This window comes from Dama dama, chromosome 20, assembly GCF_033118175.1.
Source record: "Dama dama isolate Ldn47 chromosome 20, ASM3311817v1, whole genome shotgun sequence".
Lineage (NCBI taxonomy): Eukaryota > Metazoa > Chordata > Mammalia > Artiodactyla > Cervidae > Dama > Dama dama.
The window spans coordinates 49806899-49829214 of record NC_083700.1 but is presented as its reverse complement, the minus strand read 5'-3'; the positions used below and the strand labels follow the sequence as shown (position 1 = coordinate 49829214).

The 22316-nt window shown below is 36.6% G+C and overlaps 1 protein-coding gene across 2 annotated transcripts; it reads left to right on the top strand.

Annotated features, from left to right (window-relative positions):
• Nucleotides 1–22: 22 nt before the first annotated feature.
• Nucleotides 23–20980, top strand: DR1 (down-regulator of transcription 1). Of its 2 annotated transcripts, XM_061121355.1 has the most exons (4): nucleotides 23–965; nucleotides 10107–10270; nucleotides 15199–15337; nucleotides 17313–17448. In XM_061121355.1, the coding sequence occupies exons 1-3, from the start codon at nucleotides 746–748 to the stop codon at nucleotides 15295–15297; spliced, it is 483 nt and encodes a 160-aa protein (XP_060977338.1). In that variant the 5' UTR covers nucleotides 23–745; the 3' UTR covers nucleotides 15298–15337; nucleotides 17313–17448. The 2 variants fall into 2 exon arrangements, with proteins under 2 accessions (XP_060977338.1, XP_060977337.1); XM_061121354.1 differs by lacking the exon at nucleotides 15199–15337 and having other exon boundaries at nucleotides 145–965; nucleotides 17313–20980.
• Nucleotides 20981–22316: the final 1336 nt, after the last annotated feature.

Below are 22316 nucleotides of genomic sequence, written 5' to 3'. Positions count from 1 at the left end.
GGTATCGGGAGAGGCTTCCAGTAAACCTTCTTCTCTGGCCTCTGGAGGGACCACCGTTGGGGTGGCTTTGGCTTCCACGATCTGCGTTCGGGCTAAACGGTCACAGTAGACGTCGCCGCCGGTCCCCTTGTGCGTGGTTCTGTCCGTATTCGTTCCCTGGAGACCGTCCCGGTTCCGGCAGCGGCTGCGGCCGACATGTTGTGAGGCGGCGGCGCGGGTGTCTGAAGGATGGTTTGGCCGAGGCGGGGGCATCGGCTGCTGGCGGCGGCGGCGGCGGCGGCGGCGGCGGCAGCGGGGGCTCCGGTTCTGTAGAGCCTTGCCCACTGAGTGTCCGCCCTGTTCCGTGGCCAGACCAGTGCCCCCGGACCTTGCCTCTGCTCCGCGCCGTTGGGGAACGGTTAGACGACAGCGCACGCCCCTCTGAGGAGACACGAAGGGGGTTCTCCAGTGCTCAGATTCCGGACCACCTTGCCTTCCCCTCTCCGACGTGGGCAGTGCTGTCCCCAGAATCCTCAGCACACCCCCCCACCCCCCCGCCACTCCAACTTTGCTTGGTCCCAACCTCGGCTTAAATCTTTCACACACACGGGTGTTCCCCCCTCTCTCCAGCCACCCCTGGCCCCTTAATTTTCTGCACGCTCATCTCAGAGGGACTCCTGGATCGCTCTCCGAGGGCGGCCTTTTGAAAAATCGTCGTGGACCAGAGTTGAGTTTTTAAAAGTCGGGGCGCGAGAGAGAAGGTGCGATGGCTTCCTCATCTGGCAACGATGATGATCTCACTATACCCAGAGCTGCTATCAATAAGATGATCAAAGAGACTCTCCCCAATGTCCGGGTGGCTAACGATGCCCGGGAGCTGGTGGTGAACTGCTGCACTGAATTCATTCACCTTATATCTTCTGAAGCCAATGAGATTTGCAACAAATCGGAAAAGAAAACCATCTCGCCAGAGCACGTCATACAAGGTAAGTGGTATTTGTGGGATTTTGTTTCAGAGAGGGGCCGGGGACAGCCTGCTGGTCGCGTGACGCGTTCATGTCAAAGCCTTCAGTTCTGTCTCCTGGTTAGTACTGGTAACTGAAAAGCCATTGCGGGCATGGAGGCAGCCGGTGCCTTCAGACCTCTCTGTAGTATTCTCGTGGTTCTTTTCAAACAGCAAATGCAGGTGAGAGCTGCAGGCGATTAAGTCGGCTAACATCCCCCCAAAGAAAAGTAGTAGTAGCGGCCTTAGCTTACAGCCAGGTTAACCTAAAAGAACTTTGCCTGCCTGAAGTGAAACCTGGATCCTGACAACTGAGAGAGGAAGCCAGAAGTTCTTGGAGAATTAGAATTCAGACAGGAAGTTCAAGCTTGAGTGGAGAGGACACCCCTTTCCCACCCGACCTTTTTCACCAGTGTAGAAGAAGAGATCAATTTTCAGAACATGAGTAAAAATATTCTTAACGTGAACGTTCACAATTGTAAAGTTTATTAGTGTTGACTGGAGTATATTTTCTGCTTTAAAAATGGTTTCATGGGCTTCCCTGGTGGCTCAGATGGTAAAGAGTCTGCCCGCAGTGTGGGAGATCCAGGTTCGATCCCTGGGTAAGGAAGATTCCCTGGAGGAGGAAATGGCAACCCACTCCAGTACTCTTGCCTGGAAAATCCCATGGATAGAGGAGCCTGGCGGGCTACAGTCCATGAGTTCGCAAAGAGTCGGACACGACTGAACGACTTCACACACACCGTTCATCAACAAGTTGCCAAAGCGCTCCAGTTCTATTCTGTGAGAAAGAGGCAGTCAGTGTTCTTTAACCTTCCTTCCTTTCTTCCTTCCTTCCATAGCTTGCATTGTTCCTTGGAGGTAGATTTTTAAAGCTTGGATTTAAAGATCATGAGTTTTTTTTTCTTGGAACTTTTCCCTTTTGTTTCCTGCTGTCTTCCCCGTTTAGATGTATACACTTAAGCGTTTATTGAACAGCACTTCTGAAAGTTTAAGTTTCTCCTCTTGTATATTGGAAAGGATTTAGTTCAGTTAATAGGGCTTTGGGGGACCATATTCTGATGATGTGTTTCAGGAATGGGGAGACATTTACTAGTCATAATGTTTTGGGAAGCACTTTCTGTGACTGGTACATATAATCTTATGGGAAGGTTGTGGTCAATTTTGAAGTGATAGCTTACCTTTTATAATAACCCAATTAAAATTCTAACAATTTCTGGATCGCTTTTGAAGTCAGAAAAAAAAATTCATTGTTAATTTTGGTAGGCAGGCAGTTATCTACCATTTTATTGTCACAGTTTAACTTTTTAAAAGGTGACTTTCCTGTTATTCTGAAGTAGAGGACACATCAGCTCATATTCACCATATACAGTATTTTATGGTAGTTATTGACCGAAGCATTTTGTCATTTCATTTTTTAGATGACTTCTGTAATTTCATTTTTGATTCTTTAATGATATATAAAACATACTCTGACATTTCCATTTCAGTATATAAGGAGAAAAATCCCTAGGAAAAGGTATATTTGACTTTAAAGCTAGTATTCTATTTGTTTAGAGTACTCTGGCAAGTAAAATGAAAGCCAAGTCGTCTATTTTTTGTCTTGTGTTTTTATTTTTACATTATATGTGCAGTTGTCACAAATCTTTCATAAGATTGTCCAACACAAATAGCTGTAATTTCCTTTTATAACTCATACAAGAGAAAACGGATCTTTTTATCAACATTGCCTTTCTAATGAAAATTGCAAAAGATTTCAAAAGGATCTGCTTAAACATTTGTTTACACCACAGAAGTGGGGATCTTTCCAAAAATCTAATAACGCCTTACAATCTGTCTTCTTGGGTAGAGTTTATTCTTTTCTAGGATATATTTAGATTTCTGATTGACATGATGGAAGAAAAGTGCAGCTGTAGCTAGCAGTATGCTAGCTAAATAGCTCAACTTTGGAGTATGCTAAATTCAGTTTAATGTATGAGTCAGAAAGTTCCAGTGAAAGCATTTTCCTTATGTACTGAGGATGATTTATTAATTAAAAAAAATAATGTATTGACCTGTTACAGCATTATAAAATTACTTTTGTTTTCTTGTAACATTGCTGTTCTTAAGTGTTAGATAAGGACGTACATTTTAACCCCAAATTCTCCCCAGTTAGAGGGATAGACTTTATATATTTATAATCTCATATTGCTTAATCATTTAAAGAAATTTTTGTCTTGCGTGATTAAAATTTTTTAAAAGAAATCCTTAAGGTGTGTATTTTTTTAGGTGTTTAAAGTGTAATTTTATAGACTAACTCTGGAAAGCTGATTATGACATTTTTTTATGCTGTTCTGTCAATTTGATTATTTAGGAATGTAAGATATATCCAAGTGGAATAATGTACATTTTAAAGTGGTTTGATTCTAACATATTTAAGTTTGGAATTTTTTAGTAATACATTTATTGAACTAGACTTTGCTTCAGGACATTTCACTTGCCGCTTTGCTTTGCCTTCTCAGAGCAAATTAAGCATTGGAGGCAGTTTTGTAAAATGCAAGCTAAAGTTGAACAAATTTTATTGCCATTAAATTTGAAATTATATAACCTAGTTAAAATTTAAAAAATTTTAATATAAATATTTTGCTTATTTTGAGTTTAAGAACATGGACTTGGCATTGAAGATAACATACACACAAATAGAGGGAGTTATACACTTCAAAGATTTTTTATTTTGTTTCTGGGTTTCTGTGAACACATTCTTAAATGAGTTCTAACATGTTCTGTTGCATTATGGAAAGAACTGACATTGAGAGTTAAGAACTGCAAAGTGTACTGTGAAGTGTTTGGCCTTAGGCAAATCTGTTAACTAAGGTTTATATATATATAATACTTAATGGTTTCAGGTATAATTTAGCAATTTTTGAGAATCAGTCAGAATTGAGAAACTTATATGAAATATATGCTACAATTATAATTTAAAAACTATATGATACTGATTAAAATGTAAAACTGAAGGTCTCTTATGTTTAACCTTATGTCATGATGCCATTTATAAAGAGAAAGTGTAAATAGGAATATTTTAAATGATATTATTTTTACTTCTGCATTTTAAATCTGTTGCTACATTTTCTTTCTTACTTTTTTGAGAATAGTAACTGCAAGTTAGTCAAAGTTTGAAAAAGCCTCTGAGGATTCACTTCAGCAGTTGTATTGCTCCAATCCCTCTCACGCTGGTACTTGGTAAAATACAATAAAAATGAGTCACTAGAAAAACAAAATGAAAAATTTTGATACTGCATTCAATAGAAATAAAATTACTGTCAAATTGCTATGAAGTTTCTTTTTTTTCCCCGGCTTTTTGAACTATAATTGACATATAACATTGTGTAAGTTTAAGTTTTACAACCTAATGATTTGGTGTGTGTATATATTATGAATTAATTATCACAATAAAATTAGTTAACACAGCCATCACTTCACATAGCTACAGTTTTGCTGTGAAGGCTCTTAAAATGCTTACTTTGAGTTTCTGTACTTAACTCATTGCAGACAATTACATGCAGTTGTGATACAAATCCACAGATCATACTTTAAGTATCCTTGTTCTAAAGCTTCAACCACAGTCTGTTTTGGAAAGTGGATTTGAAGTAGTTTTGCAATCAGGGGATCTAAGTGATTGCAAAGAAGTTGTATTGTAACAATAGTAATAATAATGAGAATAGCATTGTATTGCCTAGATAAGCATCCATACTGATACTTTTTTTCTGAAGGGACGCATGTCATTTGCATTGAACAATTTATCACACACAGGTCCTTTTCAAGTTAGGACTTTACTGTCTTCTTTAAAATCAGTATGTCTTTTGTTTTTGTTTTCCTTCTGCCACCCAACAGTTAACTTTTGGATTGGCACTGTGCTAGATACTGCTAAGGATATAAAGATGAATGATATTTGATTCTTGCTCTGCCATCCATCTCTCGTTGTTGTCCCGGATCCCCAGGAGTGGTGACACCATAGAGGAGGTGTCCAACCCCTGGTTAGAACTGGGCCACACAGCAGGAGGGTGAGCATGGGTGAGCAGGAAGCTTCATCTGCCACTCACCATCACTCACATTACCACCATGGGAAAATTGTCTTCCACAAAACTGGTCCCTGATGCCAAAAAGTTTGGGGATAGCTGCCATAGATGACATGATTCTTCAGGGTCTTTGTTAGGCCATTAAGCCAAGAAATCACTTTGGCCTACCTTCTCTTAATGTATTTTAAGTGAACTACAGCACCTCCCTCCCCCAAAGTACAAACAAAAGAAAGTAGAGAAATTAGAGAAAGCCATTTTTTATATTTTATTTTTTTTAAATGAAAAGCATACACTATGCATTTGAAGGATAAAATAATTCACATAAATTCATGTTATAACAAAACTTTTGGGGAGTACATCATTACTGTAAAATATAAGATATACCTATGTTAAAATTGTTGTTGGGTGTACATTTTTACCTTTTTTTTTTTTAAGTAGTCATAACTGTCTATCTTTCAAATTGAAAAAATATTGCTAAGGGTTTTTTTCCCCCTAATATGCTGTAAGGTAGATGTCAGCAGACCTCTGAGAAATAAGTGATATGTGTTTTATCCACAAATTTAAAAATAGATGTACTATTATTCATTTTATTTATTTTTATTGTTTTAGCTTTCACTCTGAGATCCTTAGAGCCAGGGGATCAGCAGTCCGTAAAATCCCTTTGTACAAATTAGAAAAAGATACTCCTTCCTTGAAAACCTTTATTACCATCTGCCAGAAAAAGTGCCCTAATAAGAATTCAGATCTATGATGTTTACAGTATGAATGGCTCTCCTCAGATATGTTGCTGTTGTGCACTGAACAACCTGCACAGCTAAGATGGTCCTGCTTAGGGGACATTTCCTTATGCTTTAAGATTCTCCTTTATGTAAAATGGGGGTATTACTACTGCATGATAACAGATGTAAAACATCCCTGTTTAGAAAATGCTATATCCAGTTAATCCTATTTGTTAGCCAAAATGTGTTTAAAATTAGGATTAGTCAGTACACTTTTGAGATTAAATTTATGGCTGCTCTTGTTGAACCATTTTTTTGAGAGTACAGTGTACTCAGTGTTGAGAGCACAGCTTTTTCAATAATATTTAATGTTAACCTTGGATTTACTTGCAGTTTTCTTTTGAAAGCAGTGTTCTCAACCTTAATGATTTTAGTAGTGATTCTTTTTTCTTTTTTTTAACCCAGGACCGCCATGGTTTAAGGTAGATTGGATTGAAGTTATTAATGTCTAGTTTTGAATTCATGATATTTGAAGAGTTGTCTCTCTGTTGCATTGATTTGTTAATTTTGTGAATTTAATATACTTGTTTAGCTAGAATTTAATGGGGTGGTAGTAGCTGTGTCGCTTCCCTGGTGGCTCAGTGGTAAAGAACCTTCCTGCCAGTGCAAAAGATGCAAGTTCGATCCCTGGGTTGGGAAGATCCCCTGGAGTAGGAAATGGCAACCCACTCCATTCTATCTTGTCTGGAGAATCCCATGGACAGAGGAGCCTGGTGGGCTATAATGCATATGGGCTCACAAGGAGTTGAACACAACTAAGCAACTAAGCAACAACAGCAACAGTGCGTAGCTGTGCATTTATCTGGGTCCTGTACACTTACTAGTGTACTCCTTAAAATGTAAGAGAAAAATAAGTTTAAAAACTGAAGATGAGTAATACATTGTCCAAGTTAGGTAAGGAACTCTTCTGTGTTGGACATTGTGTTAAATGCCTTCAGTTAATTACTTGTTGATTCCTCCAACCCTTAAAGTAATAAAGTACAATAATATAATAATAAATGCTTTATTTTGTTCCTTCTGTGGGCCAAACTCTTTTCTTGGCTCTTTGTTTATATTAATTCATTTATTTTTCATAGCAACATGATCTGATGAAATGTAGGTACTGTATTCTTGTTTTCTAAGAACATGGGTGAAGGAACTTACCTTAAGTCACACAGCTAATCTAAGAGCTGGGTGTCAGTTCCTGGCAGCCTTAGGGGCTGCATGTTTAACCATTATAGTGCTTCTGATTGTAGGAAGTGTTATGAAATAGACACTGTTATCATTTTAGAGATGGAAAATTGAAGCTTAGATATTAAGTGATATATCCAAGATTATACAAATACAGTGAGAATCAAGTTTCAAATTCTGTTTTCAAAAAGGGGAGATTACTTCTGTCTAAAAGCAAGAGAATTCCAGAAAAATATCTATTTCTGCTGCATTAAAGGCTTTGACTGTGTGGATCACAACAAACTGTGGACAATTCTTAAAGAGATGGAATTACCAAACCATCTTACCTGCCTCCTGAGAAGTCTGTATGCAGGTCAGGAAGCAAGAGTTAGAACCAGACATGGAACAATGGACTGGTTCTAAATCAGGAAAGGAGTACATCAAGGCTGTATGTTGTCACCCTGCTTATTTAACTTATATGCAGAGTACATCATTGGAAATGCTGGACTGGCTGAAGCACAAGTTGGAATCAAGATTGCTGGGAGAAATATCAATAACCTCAGATATGCAGATGACATAAGTGAAAGTGAAGAAGAACTAAAGAGCCTCTTGATGAAAGTGAAAGAGGAGAGTAAAAAAGTTGGCTTAAAGCTCAACATTCAGAAAACTAAGATCATGGCATCCGGTCCCATCACTTCATGGCAAATAGATGGGGAAACAATGGAAACAGTGAGAGACTTTATTGTCTTGGGCTCCAAAATCACTGCAGATGATGAGTGCAGCCATGAAATTAAAAGATGCTTGCTCCTTGGAAGAAAAGTTATGACCCACCTAGACAGCATATTAAAAAGCAGAGACATTACTTTGCTAACAAACATCCTTCTAGTAAAAGCTATGGTTTTTCCAGTTGTCATGTGTGGATGTGAGATTTGGACTGTAAAGAAAGCTGAGTCCCAAAGAATTCATGCTTTTGAAGTGTGGTGTTGGAGAAGACTCTTGAGAGTCCCTTGGACTGCAGGGAGATCCAACCAGTCCATTCTGAAGGAAATCAACCCAGGATATTCATTGGAAGGACTGATGCTGAAGCTGAAACTCCAGTACTTTGGCCACCTGATGGGAAGAACTGACTCATTTGAAAAGACCCTGATGCTGGGCAAGATTGAAGGCAGGAGGAGAAGGGGACAACAGAGGATGAGATGGTTGGATGGCATCACCAACTCAATGGACATGAGTTAGAGCAAGCTCCGGGAGTTGGTGATGAACAGGGAAGCCTGGTGTACTACAGTCCATGGGGTTGCAAAGAGTCGCACACTACTGAGCCACTGAATTGAGCGGATTTCTGTCTAGGAGGATCAGGCAAGCTTAATTTGAAGACAGAGTTTGATCTGGATTGTGAATGAATTACTGTCAGCATGAATTTGGGAAACCAGTGCCTGTTGGGAAACACTGAGTGATCAGGTTTAGCAAAGTATTCAGGGATTTAATGGCAGAAATAAAGCTGGAAAGGTAGCTGGGACTAGATCCTGGAGGATCTTATTGTAGGGCTAAAGAAATAAAACTTCTTTAGATTGTAGTGGAACACATAAGTCATTTACTAGTTTCTTTTGATATTATTTCCAGCCAGTATTATTGAAAATACACTAATATGCTTGTGCCTTTAAAAAGAGAAAATACAAATGAAAAACTTTGGCTTCTAGCATTAACACTTAAAAAATAATGTCTGTCAATTCAAGTAAAAAATTCAGGCTGCCTAGTTTTCACTTAATTTCCTACTATACCCCCAAGCTCCTTGAGGCCAGGAATTAGGTGGTAGTTAATTTGGTAATGTGGTAAATAGAATTCAGAATAATGTCTTATTGAAATTTGGGGAGGGTCAAAAGAATGGGGTCTGTAAGTTAAAATTCAAGTAGTAGCAGTCTACTTCTTGACATCAGGTTATTTCTAAAGATAGTTGGTGAAAACAGCTTAACATACGAAATAATTTAAAACTGTAAATCACTCAAGATGCCTTTAAAAACTTCAGCTTACATGGGAATATACATTTTAAAGGTATATTTGGTATTCTCCCTGAAAAGCAAATTCCTAGATTTAGAACTTAGGGCATCTTTACTGAGGAAGTCTGGTTCATCATAACTGTTGAAAGTCTGTAAAAATAAGTTAAGTTCATTTACCATGTTTTTTTACCACCTGTATTTCATTGTTGGTTCAGAAAGCAAAGTATGACTTTGGGGCATTAGTCAACATATCGAAAACTACATAATTTTAAATACTGTGAACCAAAAGGAAATTTTATGCTTTGCCTTTCTAGATTATAGAAGGCTTTATTTTCTTATAAATTTTTCTTTCTAAATGTGAAAAAATAGAATATTTTGTTGATGTTTCTTTTATCCTTATAGTCTCCTTTATCTCAGTTTTTCTTCCACATCACTTTAAATATTTTTGCAGTATTTCTTGTTAAGTTTGATTTTCAGGGTCTTTGGCTGAATAAATTCCAAATTTCATAAGTTATTTCCAGCAGTATTTCTTAAACTTGGCCGGTTGAGTGTCTTTGCTAAAAATAGTTTCCTGTTGGTATATTAGACAAAAGAACTTAACTATTCTTTCCTCCTATCCTGCTGTAAGTTAAAGCTTATGTTACCAGACTACTTTTTCTAAGCCTACTTTTTCTAAATACATTTCCTAACAAATATATTCCAAATATTTCCTTTTTTTGTATTCTTTGAGAAAATGACTGACTTCATGATTTATTTACTATGAGTGGTACACGAAAAAATGTTTTCTTAGTAAAACCACATGTTCTTACATTGGGCCTTTTTTTCTTCCCTCACAGGAAATGCTTTAGTTTTTAAAAAGTTGAAAAGGAAAAGTGAAGGCCTGTGCCTTGATATGTTCCTTAAGTTTTAACTAATTTGCAATCTAATATTAAGAAAGCTGATAAAATATTTTGTCTTAGTCATACAGATGATTATTGTGCACTGTAAAATAGGTAAAATTATTAGAAGACAATAGTCTTCCCCTCCAAATACCTCCCCCCACTACCCCCACCTTCCCACTGGCAAGCTTCACAAAATAGTCCATTGGTGAAGAAAAAGTGGTATTTTATCACTTTCTGATGTTTTCATATTTTCATTTTCCCAGCACTAGAAAGTTTAGGCTTTGGCTCTTATATCAGTGAAGTAAAAGAAGTCTTACAAGAATGCAAGACAGTAGCATTAAAAAGAAGAAAGGCCAGTTCTCGTTTGGAAAATCTTGGCATTCCCGAAGAAGAATTATTGAGACAGCAACAGGAATTATTTGCAAAAGTAAGTAACACATATTAAATTATTTCATCTGAATCTGACCCTTTTTGTACACAAAAATCATACTGTTTTCTTAAATCATTTCCCAAGTCAATATGCATATGCAAACAATTTTGTTTTTGTGGCTGATTGTTTGATCATAGAGTCTGATGTTAGATCTGGCCAGTTTGACTCTATTTGGCCTACTGTATAAAAGTAAATATTTGCAGCAACCTGTTTTCTGAAGAGAACAACTCCAAATGACTACTGAGACTTTACTTTGATGTTTTTTTCAGGCAGAATGACCATTTAAAAGCATGAAAAGTATACCTAAACATTCGTAAGATTTAAACTGATGAACTGGTGAGAAAATATTTTATCAAATTTTTAGACGAATGGCATATTAAAAAAATCTGACTAACATTTACTTTTTAGTTAACTTAGGTCTTTACTACACCTTTAAAACACTCTAATCTTAAAAACTTTGAAGGGCCAGTGGAACAGAGAAAGGCAGAAAACTTTTCTCCTTTTTTACTTGTTCTAATGTCAGGTCTCTGGAGGATTAGCAACAAGAACTATTTGTTATTTCCCCCTATTTTTTAAAAAAGGAGACCACCGGGAGCTGGAATTGAGTGGAGTTTGTGACTAGCCTCTCAGAATTTCTCCAGTGTTACTGCTCTGCCATCTTCTTGGCCTGCCTTAGCCCACTGTCAGAATCCTAGGTACTTTCTTCATTCCCTTCCAGGTCCCTTGGTGACAGTGGAAACAAGCTCTGTAACGTATTTTGGAGCATCCCTCTGTGGAAGATCATATTTTCCAAAGATGACTGCTATAGTATCTCTTACCTTCCTTTGTCTCCATGGCTCACTGTGCCTTTGTGTTACAGCAGAGGCAACAAAGGCTGGCAGCATTCATTACCTGATAAAAATACCTAGGGATGAGGTTTAGGAGATGAAGAAGCCCATGCAGCATGCAACACAGCTTCCACGTGGAGTGAATAACACAACAACCAATATGCACATACGCCCCATGCTGATGCAAAGAAAAAAGCTTTCCATCAGTCCTTTCCACTCAGGCATGGGATGCACTGGGCCTGGTCCAGAATACCCACAGGCAAGAACAAGAAGAAATTTAGAGGGAAAAATTGGCCTTCCCTCCTTCTCTGCCAGGTTCCCTGAAGCTGGGGAGAAGGTAGTTACAGTGTACAGTGATTTCTCTTCTCTTTTAAAAAATTATTTATGTTTGGCTATGCTAGGTCTTCATTGGTATGTGAGCTTTTCTGTAGATGCAGTTAGCAGGGGCTACTCTCTAGTAGCAGGGCAGGAGCTTCTCCTTGTGGTGGATTCTGTTGTCATGGAGTTGGGCACACAGGCTTCAGAACTTGCAGCTCCTGGGCTCTACAGCACAGGCTCAGTAGGTGTGATACACAGGCTTAACTGTCCCACGGCATGTGGGATCTTTCCGGGTCAGGGATTGAACCCGTGTCTCCTGCATTGGCAGGCAAATCACTGAGCCAAAAGGGAAACCCTACAGTGATCCTTGAATGACTAAATATTCACTCCCTATAAGACTGAGAGCTTAATAACCTGGTTATTAAGAATGCAGATCACTGTTCAAGGCTAAATTTATCATCAGGGTCTGAGATATCGTACTGATATTTTCACTTGCTCTTCTCTACCTCCTTCCTACTTACCCTGCAAAGGCAGGAGCAAGGAATTACGAACTTGAAGATTTACAAGAACAGCTTAAAAAATAGTTCATTCCATTTCTGGGTACTAATGAAATGCTTAGATTGCTCAAGCAAACTGTCTATAAGTACATACTTTTTTGATATAAAGCATTGAACTCACTTTCCAGTGGGAAGATCTTGAAAGTTAGACCTGAGTCATTGGGTCAGAGGTGATCCTGTGGTAAAGAGGATGTAAAATACAGTGTTTCAGTTCTTCAGAGATACTTATTTCATCATAGGAATAGTGCTGTGTGATCATTTACAGTTGTCTATCCCTGCCATTAGTTTGTAAGCTCCCTGACGGCTGGACCTATTATTAATTGTATCTCTGCTGCGGCTGCTGCTAAGTCACTTCGGTCATGTCCAGCTCTGTGCAACCCCATAGATGGGAGCCCACCAGGCTCTGCTGTCTTTGGGATTCTCCAGGCAAGAACACTGGAGTGGGTTGCCATTTCCTTCTCCAGTGCATGAAAGTGAAAAGTGAAAGTGAAGTTGCTCAGTCGTGTCCGACTCTTGGCGACCCCATAGACTGCAGCCCACCAGGCTCCTCCATCCATGGGATTTTCCAGGCAAGAGGACTGGAGTGGGTTGCCATTGCCTTCTCTGAATTGTATCTCTAGCACCCATCTAACATGGTTAACTAGCACAGGGGTAGTATTCAGTATTTGTTGAATGACTGAGTTAAATTGATGTGTCAGGGAAGCACAGGACTATAGGGGTGGAACAGACTTTTGAAATCATTTACTTCAACCTTGATCTTCCAAATTATGATTCTGAAGTTTGAGGAGGTACCATTATGAAAAAAAAAAGAAGGTGGGGGGAGAAGTGAGACTGTTTTTTCCCTACAATGTTCTGGCTTCTCATTTGAAAATGAAAGACAGGTTTGCTTTGAATAGAAGAGGTGAGAATTGCTACAAGTTACTGTAATTACCATTAGAACTAGGAAATACCATTTTAGGTCATCTCTTCCAGATTAGCTCCATAACTGATCTTTTTATAGTCGTTAACATCCAGTTTGGCTTATATTAAAAATTGTTTAAATTTTAAGTTATCAAGCATTAGACACCAGATACCATTTAAACTAATAAGGAAAATACAGCTTACCAATGTTTATTGAGTTCTAACCATGTGTTAAGTGTTTTACCAGTATTATTTAATCCTCACAACAACATGGAAAATAGGTGCTAAAGTAGAAAAGCCTTTGAGGCAGGCACGACCACGTGCAAACTGTTGTAATCCATGTGAATATGAGGTATGAATGGAGGATTGATAATTTTTTTAAAAAGCTCGTGGCTATTATTTATTGAGTCTCTACTATGGTAGATCACCTACAGGGTGCCAAAGTAAATATTTGATAAAGGGAAAGATGCTCTGCTAAATACTTTATATACTTTGCAGAGTTTTTAATGAACAATACAAATTTTACTGTACTCATTTACACTTTAAGAAACAGATTCAGAGATGGAGAGGCATGCATGAGATCATTTGTTCTACAGATATTTATTAAAGTCTTCACTATTTACCAGATATAGTGCTAGGTGCTAAGCTTATAATAGTGTAAAAAAGAGACGTGGTTATGTCATTATGAAGCTTAGTTTACTGGGAAGGATCGACTTAGACAAATGAAATGGGTAAATATCTTCTGACTTCAAAACCTGTGCTCTTTCTACAATACTATGCTAATACTCTAGCCACCATTTTGTTTATTTAAATTTTATTTTGGAACTTTTAAGTGGAATGAATGTGCTTTATCATTTCTATGAGAAAAAGTTGAATGAAGGAAATAATCTACTGGCTGCAAATTCTGTCTTCACTTTTCTACCCTTGTCATCTGTTGTTTTTTTTCCTCCCTTATCTCCTTTCTATCTTGCCCTGACCTATGGATAAAAAATACCCTAGTATTTCTTTGCTCTTGTGAGAAAAATCAGAAGAGAAGTAAAATTACTGTAGCTGCTTAGTACTCTTCCTAGAGCACATAGTGTTAATACTTTAGTTTTAAATATGAATGGAACTGATAAATTATTATACCATCTTTTTCATAACTTTCATTTCACTTAATCATTTAGACTTTATTTTAAAACATACTAACAAAAAGCAGCCTCTTTTAGAGAAGCTGCCTTTCACTGCTAGCAGCAAATATTTGAAAAGGAGGTACCACTAGTATGGGAGGTTAAAGTTAACTGTAAATTGTAAATGAATCATATTAGCATGTGGGAGTGGGAGTCTTAAAACATAATGAAAATTTCCAGAAGAAGTGGGTTAGCAAGTAATGCCTAATTTACTTCTCTTTCACGCTTCCATTTTAGAAGGAAAATACTTTGGATGGATTGGGTAAGAAGCAAGTTAGGAGGAAAGAAATTAAAGTAAATACCACTAAAAATTTTAATTTATGGACATAAATAACAAACAATATTTACCAGTCAGTATTGATTTTAAAGGTATCAGAGTCCTTTTTGTTCAGTGAGAAAAGTATTGGTGCCGATATGGGGCAGTGGTACCTAAAAAAGTCAGTTAAATTTTAAATATAACCAGTACATGTCTTTGCAGATTATTGAACAAACTACGAGATAATGAACAAACTGTGAGATAAAACAGCTTTGTAATAAAACCTCTGTAGAGACTTGAGATTATTTGATTTTTTTTTTGTGCCACAAAATTATACCTATTTATAGTTGATTAGGCCACAGAGTAGGTATTCTTAAGTTGATTAAATTGATATGTTTGGTTTGCTCTACAGTTTTCAAGTATTTTCTGTGACGCATTCTTAGTCTGTTTTGAACTCTGGGTATTCCTGCCATAATAGTAAATATGCCTGTGTATTATGGAAATATTTTCCATATTTCTTTATAAAAATAGGTAGAAGTAGTTACTAAAATACCTGGTCTTTAATTTCCTAAACAAACACAAAAAAATATTTTTGTCTCAGAGGGGAGGTATAATATAGATACCTTAACATCTGTTATATGAGGTTGGCTACTCATGAGGAAGATATAAAGAGATCCCCAAGTACAGATTTTAATGTAGAAGTGTGCCAGTTACTAAGCAATTGTTCCAACATGAAATCCCCTTCCTGTGCTAGCTTTGAGAATGGGCACAGTAGTCTGCAAACCATGTTTCTGCTTTTCTAGCTGACTCTCCTAGACTCTGCTGCTAATGGGGGGCTCTGAAGGGAGATTACATGGCTGGGTGGAAGAAGGCACTTGTTCCTTTCTTTTACTTCCAGTTGGCTTCAGGTTCCTTTGAGCAACGCAGCAGTGCTTCACCCTGGCTGCATCAGTTTTTTCCTGTAGCAGCAACTGAATCTGGTTTGCAGTTTCTCTAATACTTACAGAACCAACCTGAACATGCATCCCCTTCCTCAGGTATGTGGGTCTCAAATCTTGGGGCCCTCTTCTAAACTTAGAGATGGTAGTACCAGCCTTCTTCAGAAGGCTGAGTTTCAGTTCTGTGGTTTGCTCCTCAAACCTTCTAAGTTTTAAAAATTTCAGCCTCTTCCCTTGTTTCACTTTTAAGGTTGGTGGCTGCTTCCTGTAGTTGCCACACACAAATCTTAGTGTTTGTTTCGCCTCTTCAATTACCTAGTTAGAACCTTTATACTTGGTTAATGATCTTTTATATTTACATTCTTTCTGTTTCCCTAACTAGTGTGACTTATGTCTCCTTATTAGACCCCAAATAATACTGGAAGGAATCAGAAACGAACTTACTGGAGAAAATAGTATTTCAGGAGTACTTAAAGGAAGAGAGGAATTACAGTAGGTGAAAATCAGATTTCAAAAAGAATGACTATCAGCATGAGTAAAGGTAGCAGAAATGGGAGAGAATGAAGTATCATTAGAAAACATTTTATGTTCTAGGTGGGGTTCTTTTGGATTTTTTGTTTTGTTTTGTTTTTTAGCACAAGATAAATGCTTTGAAAGAAGATTAGAGAAAATATAGTGGAGCACACCATAATTCAGAGGGTCTAAATTCTAGGCTGAGAAATTTGGACTTAATTGGTAACAATTAAATGATTTTTTTATGTATTATAATTATCCCCAGGGAATGTTTGGATAATAAATGCATTACATTATTAAGAAAAGTTAGAAATGTACATGGTAAAAAATCTTAATCTTAAGGTTATGCTGAGCATTACTGTTTTCCCACAAAACATTCATTCATTCAGAAACCCCTTGGGGCCTGTATGTTGGGAAAGCAACAGTGAATATGGAAACATTTTCTATTCTCAAGTCTAGAGGAGAGAAAAGATAATATACTCAGGTAATTAGAGAACAAAATAGATAGGTATGGGAATGCATAGAGAATAATAGACTATGAAATAGAGCGGAGAATGTGACCTAGAAAGATCAAGAAAACTGATGTGTGTTTTAAATACTGGCTAGCAATTGGCCATTCCTAAACGAGGGAATGAGCCAGGCTAAAAGATTAATTATGAAAAAAGGCAGAAATGGAGAAACAACATTGTTTTGGTAAACTCTTAATGGGAAATTATGTGATTTTTTTCAAGAACAGATTCATTTTTCCCTTCTTGGTATAGTTTTTCTGCTAATGAAATTAAATTGGGAAGGAACCTTAGCTCATACAACAGAGCATGTAATGCCTGTGGATGTACCTTTGTTTCTCAGATCCAGTGGTGGTTTTTATAGAGGTTATTTCAAATGAATGGATTTTAACTATCCTCAAATTCAGTACTAAATAAGTATTTTCACTAGTTTGTATGTGGGAAGGGTATGTTCTGTGTGTATGTGTGTGTGCGCATACATATGTGTGCATTTATAAAGAGGGGAAAGGGACAGAGGAAGAAAGAAATGTATCTATAGGGTAAAGAACTATGATAGAAACTTTAAAGAAATATCAGGATAGCTATTGCATTCATGTTCAGTACTTTTCTGTAACAGAGGTACTGTACTAGTGATATTCTAAACCACAGATACAATTTTTAGATTGCAAGTATTTACATCAAAATTATAAGTTGAGAGGGCAGAAGAGTCAAGTGAAACAAAAGAGAGGCAAACACAGGGAAAAGAAAACCAGAGAGAGAATGTTGTGATTTTTCTGTGAACTTTTTTAGGTTCTTCAGTTGAACCATTATGTGACATAAAAGGAAACTTTTATAGAAAACTTCTATGGAAACTTTTGGAAACTCTCCTTAAGAGAATTGAGAAGCAGCAGTCTCTCATTATATTTTCTTACAGAGTTAATGTCCTGATGTACAACATCTATAGTGGTTGGAAAATACCCAATTTAATAATGACTAAGTTTATGGTTGGTTTGATATACAAAGTGTGCATGTTACAGGTTAAAAAAAAATTTTTTTTTAATGTTTTTTGTGTTTAGGCTAGACAGCAACAAGCGGAGTTGGCCCAACAGGAATGGCTTCAAATGCAGCAAGCTGCCCAGCAAGCACAGCTCGCTGCTGCGTCAGCAAGCGCGTCCACCCAGGCCGGGTCTTCTCAGGATGAAGACGACGACGATGATATCTGAAGTTCACCAGCTGAGTTTCTATTCCCTGTAAAATGTTTTTCCCTGCCCAAGAAAACAGTGAAAAAATGCTTATCTGTAATTTTGCATCTTGGTGGACTTGCCATTGGTATTCTAGGGATATCTGCTGTTAAGTTTCATCTGTTGTGTGCTATTCATGTAAAATCTGTCTCTTTGAACTGTTGAAAACTTAAGGTTCAGTATAATATCAATTTTGAATTTTTAATGGTGTTTATGAAATTTTAGATAGCAGTGAGTCTGTTTGATCAATAAACAGTGTTACAGAAAACTTCAAGTTTATAAAAATACAGTGAAATTTATACAGAAGCTCTAAATCTCCATTTGCATTTCCTCTGCCCTTTTAACTAAACTAAAAATTGGGAATTTTAAATTATTGGGGGGAGGTGCTGTGTGATATAGTAGACATTAGATCAGGTTGGTGAAAAAACAAAGCTCAGTTTTGCAGTATCTGGATTTTGTCTTTTAAAATGAGTATATATATACAGGCAATAAACATACATGCTCAGATAAATATACTTGTTTAAAAAAGATCTCAAAACAAAGCATTCAAAAACTAGGAAGGAGTATGTTCAATAGTAGTTATAAAATTTGGTAGGTTATGTTTTCAATTTTGTTTTTATTTTATGTAGAGCTAAAAACTTAAGTTTCATTATAGCATAATTCATCTTCAGCTACACTATTACATTTCAAAGACTGCCCAGTTTTGAGGACTGTCATGATTCTTAGTATTTCACTCCAGTAATCATTAATAGTATTACTTGCTTAGTCCATCTTGTGAAACAATTGCTTAGGTTGCATTGGTTGGTTCATGAATATTAAGACCTTTCCTAGGGGAAAGAAATGACAGTTAATGAGCATGCTTGCGATAAGAGGGGATTCTTTTTGTAATTTAACTTGTAGTTATAGTTTCCTTGTTGTTTGTTTTTAGCATTACTTTTACAGTTTCTTGACTAGATGGCCTAGAGTGTCCAATACTTCCTTTGAAATGGCATCATTATCTCCATCATAATTGAGTGATAGCTTTAAAAAATGATTGGTTTTGTTTTGTTTAAGAAAATGTGTCATAATTGATTAGCCCTCTATGAAACATAAATAATTTTAACCTGCTTGATAAAAGGGAAAAGCTTTAATTTGGTTCTAATAAGTAAAGTACAATAGTGATTTTTATAGGAATCCAGTGTTTTGAAGAACTGGCCTATTGTGTTTGTATTTTGAAAACAAAATGGAAAAGCCACTTAAGATAGTATGAAGTAATCTAAATCACTATGTCAGTTGCCAAATTGTTTAAATTTGTGTATTCACCAGGTCTAAAGATAGATTGTGGCTGCTAGAATTCCAGTTTTAATTGAAGAGCTAAATAAGTCAAATGTACAAGTATTAGATTTCTCAATGATCATATTCTTAATGGTCATATTTTGCAGTTTTAGAAAAAGTGAAATATTGTTACACATTTATTAAATAAATAATAAATAAATAAATAATAAATAAATTTCCATGCCACAAATAGGTTAATCCTGCTGAATGTTTTGAGTTGATACTGTATCCATGAGTGTGTTTGAACAAGATAGAAGGGATTGTTTTTTTAAAAGTTTAAGTACCAAAGGTAGTCTAGTCTAAGAAATAATAAGTTAATAAGTGTTGGCTTTTCTAATTTGTACTGTAACACCCTTATACTTTCTATTTTAAGTATATCTGTTTCTTAGGAAAAAACGTAGATATTTTCCATACCTTTTTTTTGATGCAGAGTTCAGGTTAATTAATATTTTACTGCATCTGATAATGTATTATATGTTCAAATCCTAGTGACTTTCATTTTGACATTCTTGTGATTTTCATATGCTGTATTCTTCAAGCAATAAAATCTGATGTGTTTTATAAATTGTTTTTATATTTAATGATCTGTACAGATTGATGGCATGAGATTTCTATTACTACCATTTTTACTAGTTTCAAGAATCCTAGTTCCCCCCAGAACAATTTTAATCTTTTGGTATATAGTATTTGACTTTCTCCTTTGTTTACTGTTATTTCAGAAAATGTGGTTTTACTTGTATTTTTGTAATTTACAGTCCCAGGATGCAGGCATAACAGAGCTAATTCAGCAGTGTTTTAGTTTATTTTTTAGCAATTAACTATTATATTCTGTCTTTTGTTGAGATTTTTAAAATCTTTTGGAGAGAGACAAAATTTTTAGTATTCTTGAGAAATAAAGTTATTGTTTGGTAAGTATTTTCCCCACCTCCTTGAATATGTCTGTCTTTTTCAGCAGACTATTAGATTGAAAAATGTTGAAAAGACATCAATTTTTAAAATTACATATACCATACATGTAGAAGAGTACATAAATAAGGGTTTTCACAAATTAAATATATTCATTTTGCCACCTTCAGATTAAGAAACAGTATTATGAGCACCCCAGAAGCTCTCCTTTTGCCCCTATCTCCACACTTTCTTCTTCCTCCCCAGAAGTAGCTACTATTCTGACTTCTAAAATCAATTTGCCTGTCTTTTATTTTATGTAAATGCAGTTATACATAATACACTCTTTGTTTTGCTCATTATTTTTGAGTGTATTGATTTCCTGATGCCACTGTAACAAAATACCACAAACTTAAGGAATTTAAAACAACACAAATGTATTCTCTTGCAGTCCTGAAGATCAGAAGTCCAAAATCAGTTTTATTAGGTCAGAGGCAAGATTGGTTCCTGAATCTGGAAATTGTAAGTGAAGAATCCATTTCCTTATCTTTTTTCAGTTTCCAGGGTCTGCCTATAGTCCTTGGCTTGTGGCTTCTTCCTCTGTTCAAAGCTTCTGCTTTTATCATCACATCATCTTTCTTCTGTAGTCAAATGTTCCTCTGCATCAACACTTAGGGCCCACCTGGATAATCCAGGATAATCCCCCATCTCAAGATCATTAATTTAATCACATCACAAGATCACTTTTGCCATGTTAGGTTAACATTTACAGGTTTCAGGGCTTCAATCGTAGGTATTTTAGGAGGTAGTTACTTAACCTGCCTAAGTGAGGTTCATTCATATTGTTGCATGTATTTGTAGTTCATTCATTCTTATTGCTGAATAGTATTTCATTATATGCAGAATTTATCCTTTCTGTCATTGATGGACATTTGAATAGTTTCTAGTTCTGGACTAGTATGAATAATTCTGTGGAGAACATTCTTATACCTGTCATTTTGTGAGTGTATACATGCGTCTCTGTTGAATCTATACCTGAAAGTGGAATTGTTGGGTTAAAGGGTTTGTATGTATTTGGTATTTAGTATGTACTTTCAGTTTTCCAAAGTGTTTGTAAAAAGGCACCATTTTAATGTGTACTATGATAATGAATTACTATAATGGTCTAGTGACCTAGAATGTTCAGTAGTTTTTCGAAATTCCTAAATTACACCAAATGAGTTATACTTGCTACAGGAGGTCTGTTATTTAGTATGATACAAGAGGAAAATAAAAGCAAAAGTATTTGAGTATCTTGTTATTGACACAGTAGTATTATACATTCATTAGGTTATTGCTCCTCAGAAGAAATGTAAGTTTTAAGTAATTATAAACATTATGTTGAGTTTAAAAGTAGTATCTTGTAGAAAGTTCATGATTTAAGTTTTTAATTGAATTAAAAAATATTTTGTTATAACTATTTGGATTCATAGATATTTCCTCTTATCCAGTGGCCACTGGAAAGAATTAGCCAGTCCACATGGGATAGGCACTGCCTTCCACTGGCTTCACTTAGATTTTTTTTTTTTTCCCCTTCTTCTCCGTCTGTAACAGCTTGTCCCTTCTATTTTTCACCTTGTCCCATGGCATAGCGTATCATGGTAGGACTGGCCGGGATAAGGAGAATGGTAGCGTAAATAGCCTCCTCTCACCTATCCCCACTTGTCATAAACACAACCACTGATCCTTGTCCTGTAAACTCAAAATAAAAGACCTACCCTTAGCATATGTACTGAAACTAGCTTTTTCCTATAAAAGATGTAAATGAAAAGAGAAAGTAGGAAATCAAAGGAGGTACTTCCATTTTAATCAATTTCTACCAGAAATCAAGCAACTTGGTAAAACCTTAGAATAAGATCTTAGAAGAGGGTTCCCAACCCAGCACTATAGGCATTTTGGACCAGTTAATTTCTTGTTGTGAGAGACTATCCTGTGTCTCAGGAAGGTTAGCAGCATGCCTGGCCTATACCTACTGGATGCAAGTAGCAACCCCTGCTCCCCAGCCCCATTGAAACAACTTAGAAATATCTCCAGACATTGCCAAAGGTCTCCTGGGGTGCAAAATCACCCCTGTTGAGAAGCATTGCCTTAGAACATCCAGGTTTTTACTTTCAGGATAGAGTACTAGGGGAAAGACTGAAACTGAACCTCTGTTGGAAGCAAAACATGCTGTCAAAAAAAGACCAAAAGAAACAGGGTGATATGGAGAGAATAGGCCCAGGATTAAAATGTATTTGTAAAACAGTCAAATCTTAAAGGTGGCTCTTAACTTCACATTTGCAGATCCTTTCGCCCCCTAGAACCCTAATTCCAGTTCTTTGAAATCTACCTCCTTGCTGTTTTTAACTTCAAGATCCTAGCCACGCCCTGTTTAAGATAGACAGGTGTATACCATTTCATTACTATATGTATATATATATTTATCTTTTAACAATCATGATTTTATTGTAAACACTTGAGTGCTGTTTGTGTATTTTTTGAATTTATTTATTTGGCTGCACCAGGTTTTAGTTGCAACATTTGGGATCTAGTTCCCAAAACCAGGGATCTAACCTGGGCCCCCTGCATTGGGAGGGCAAAGCCTTAGCCACTGGACCATTA

Bases quoted from the DNA above. Each gene is read 5' to 3' on its own strand.
- DR1 (XM_061121354.1), top strand. From the start codon at position 746: ATGGCTTCCTCATCTGGCAACGATGATGATCTCACTATACCCAGAGCT. The intron at 966-10,106 runs GTAAGTGGTATT...TCATTTTCCCAG, and splicing joins GCCAGAGCACGTCATACAAG to CACTAGAAAGTTTAGGCTTT. The intron at 10,271-17,312 runs GTAAGTAACACA...TTTTGTGTTTAG, and splicing joins AACAGGAATTATTTGCAAAA to GCTAGACAGCAACAAGCGGA.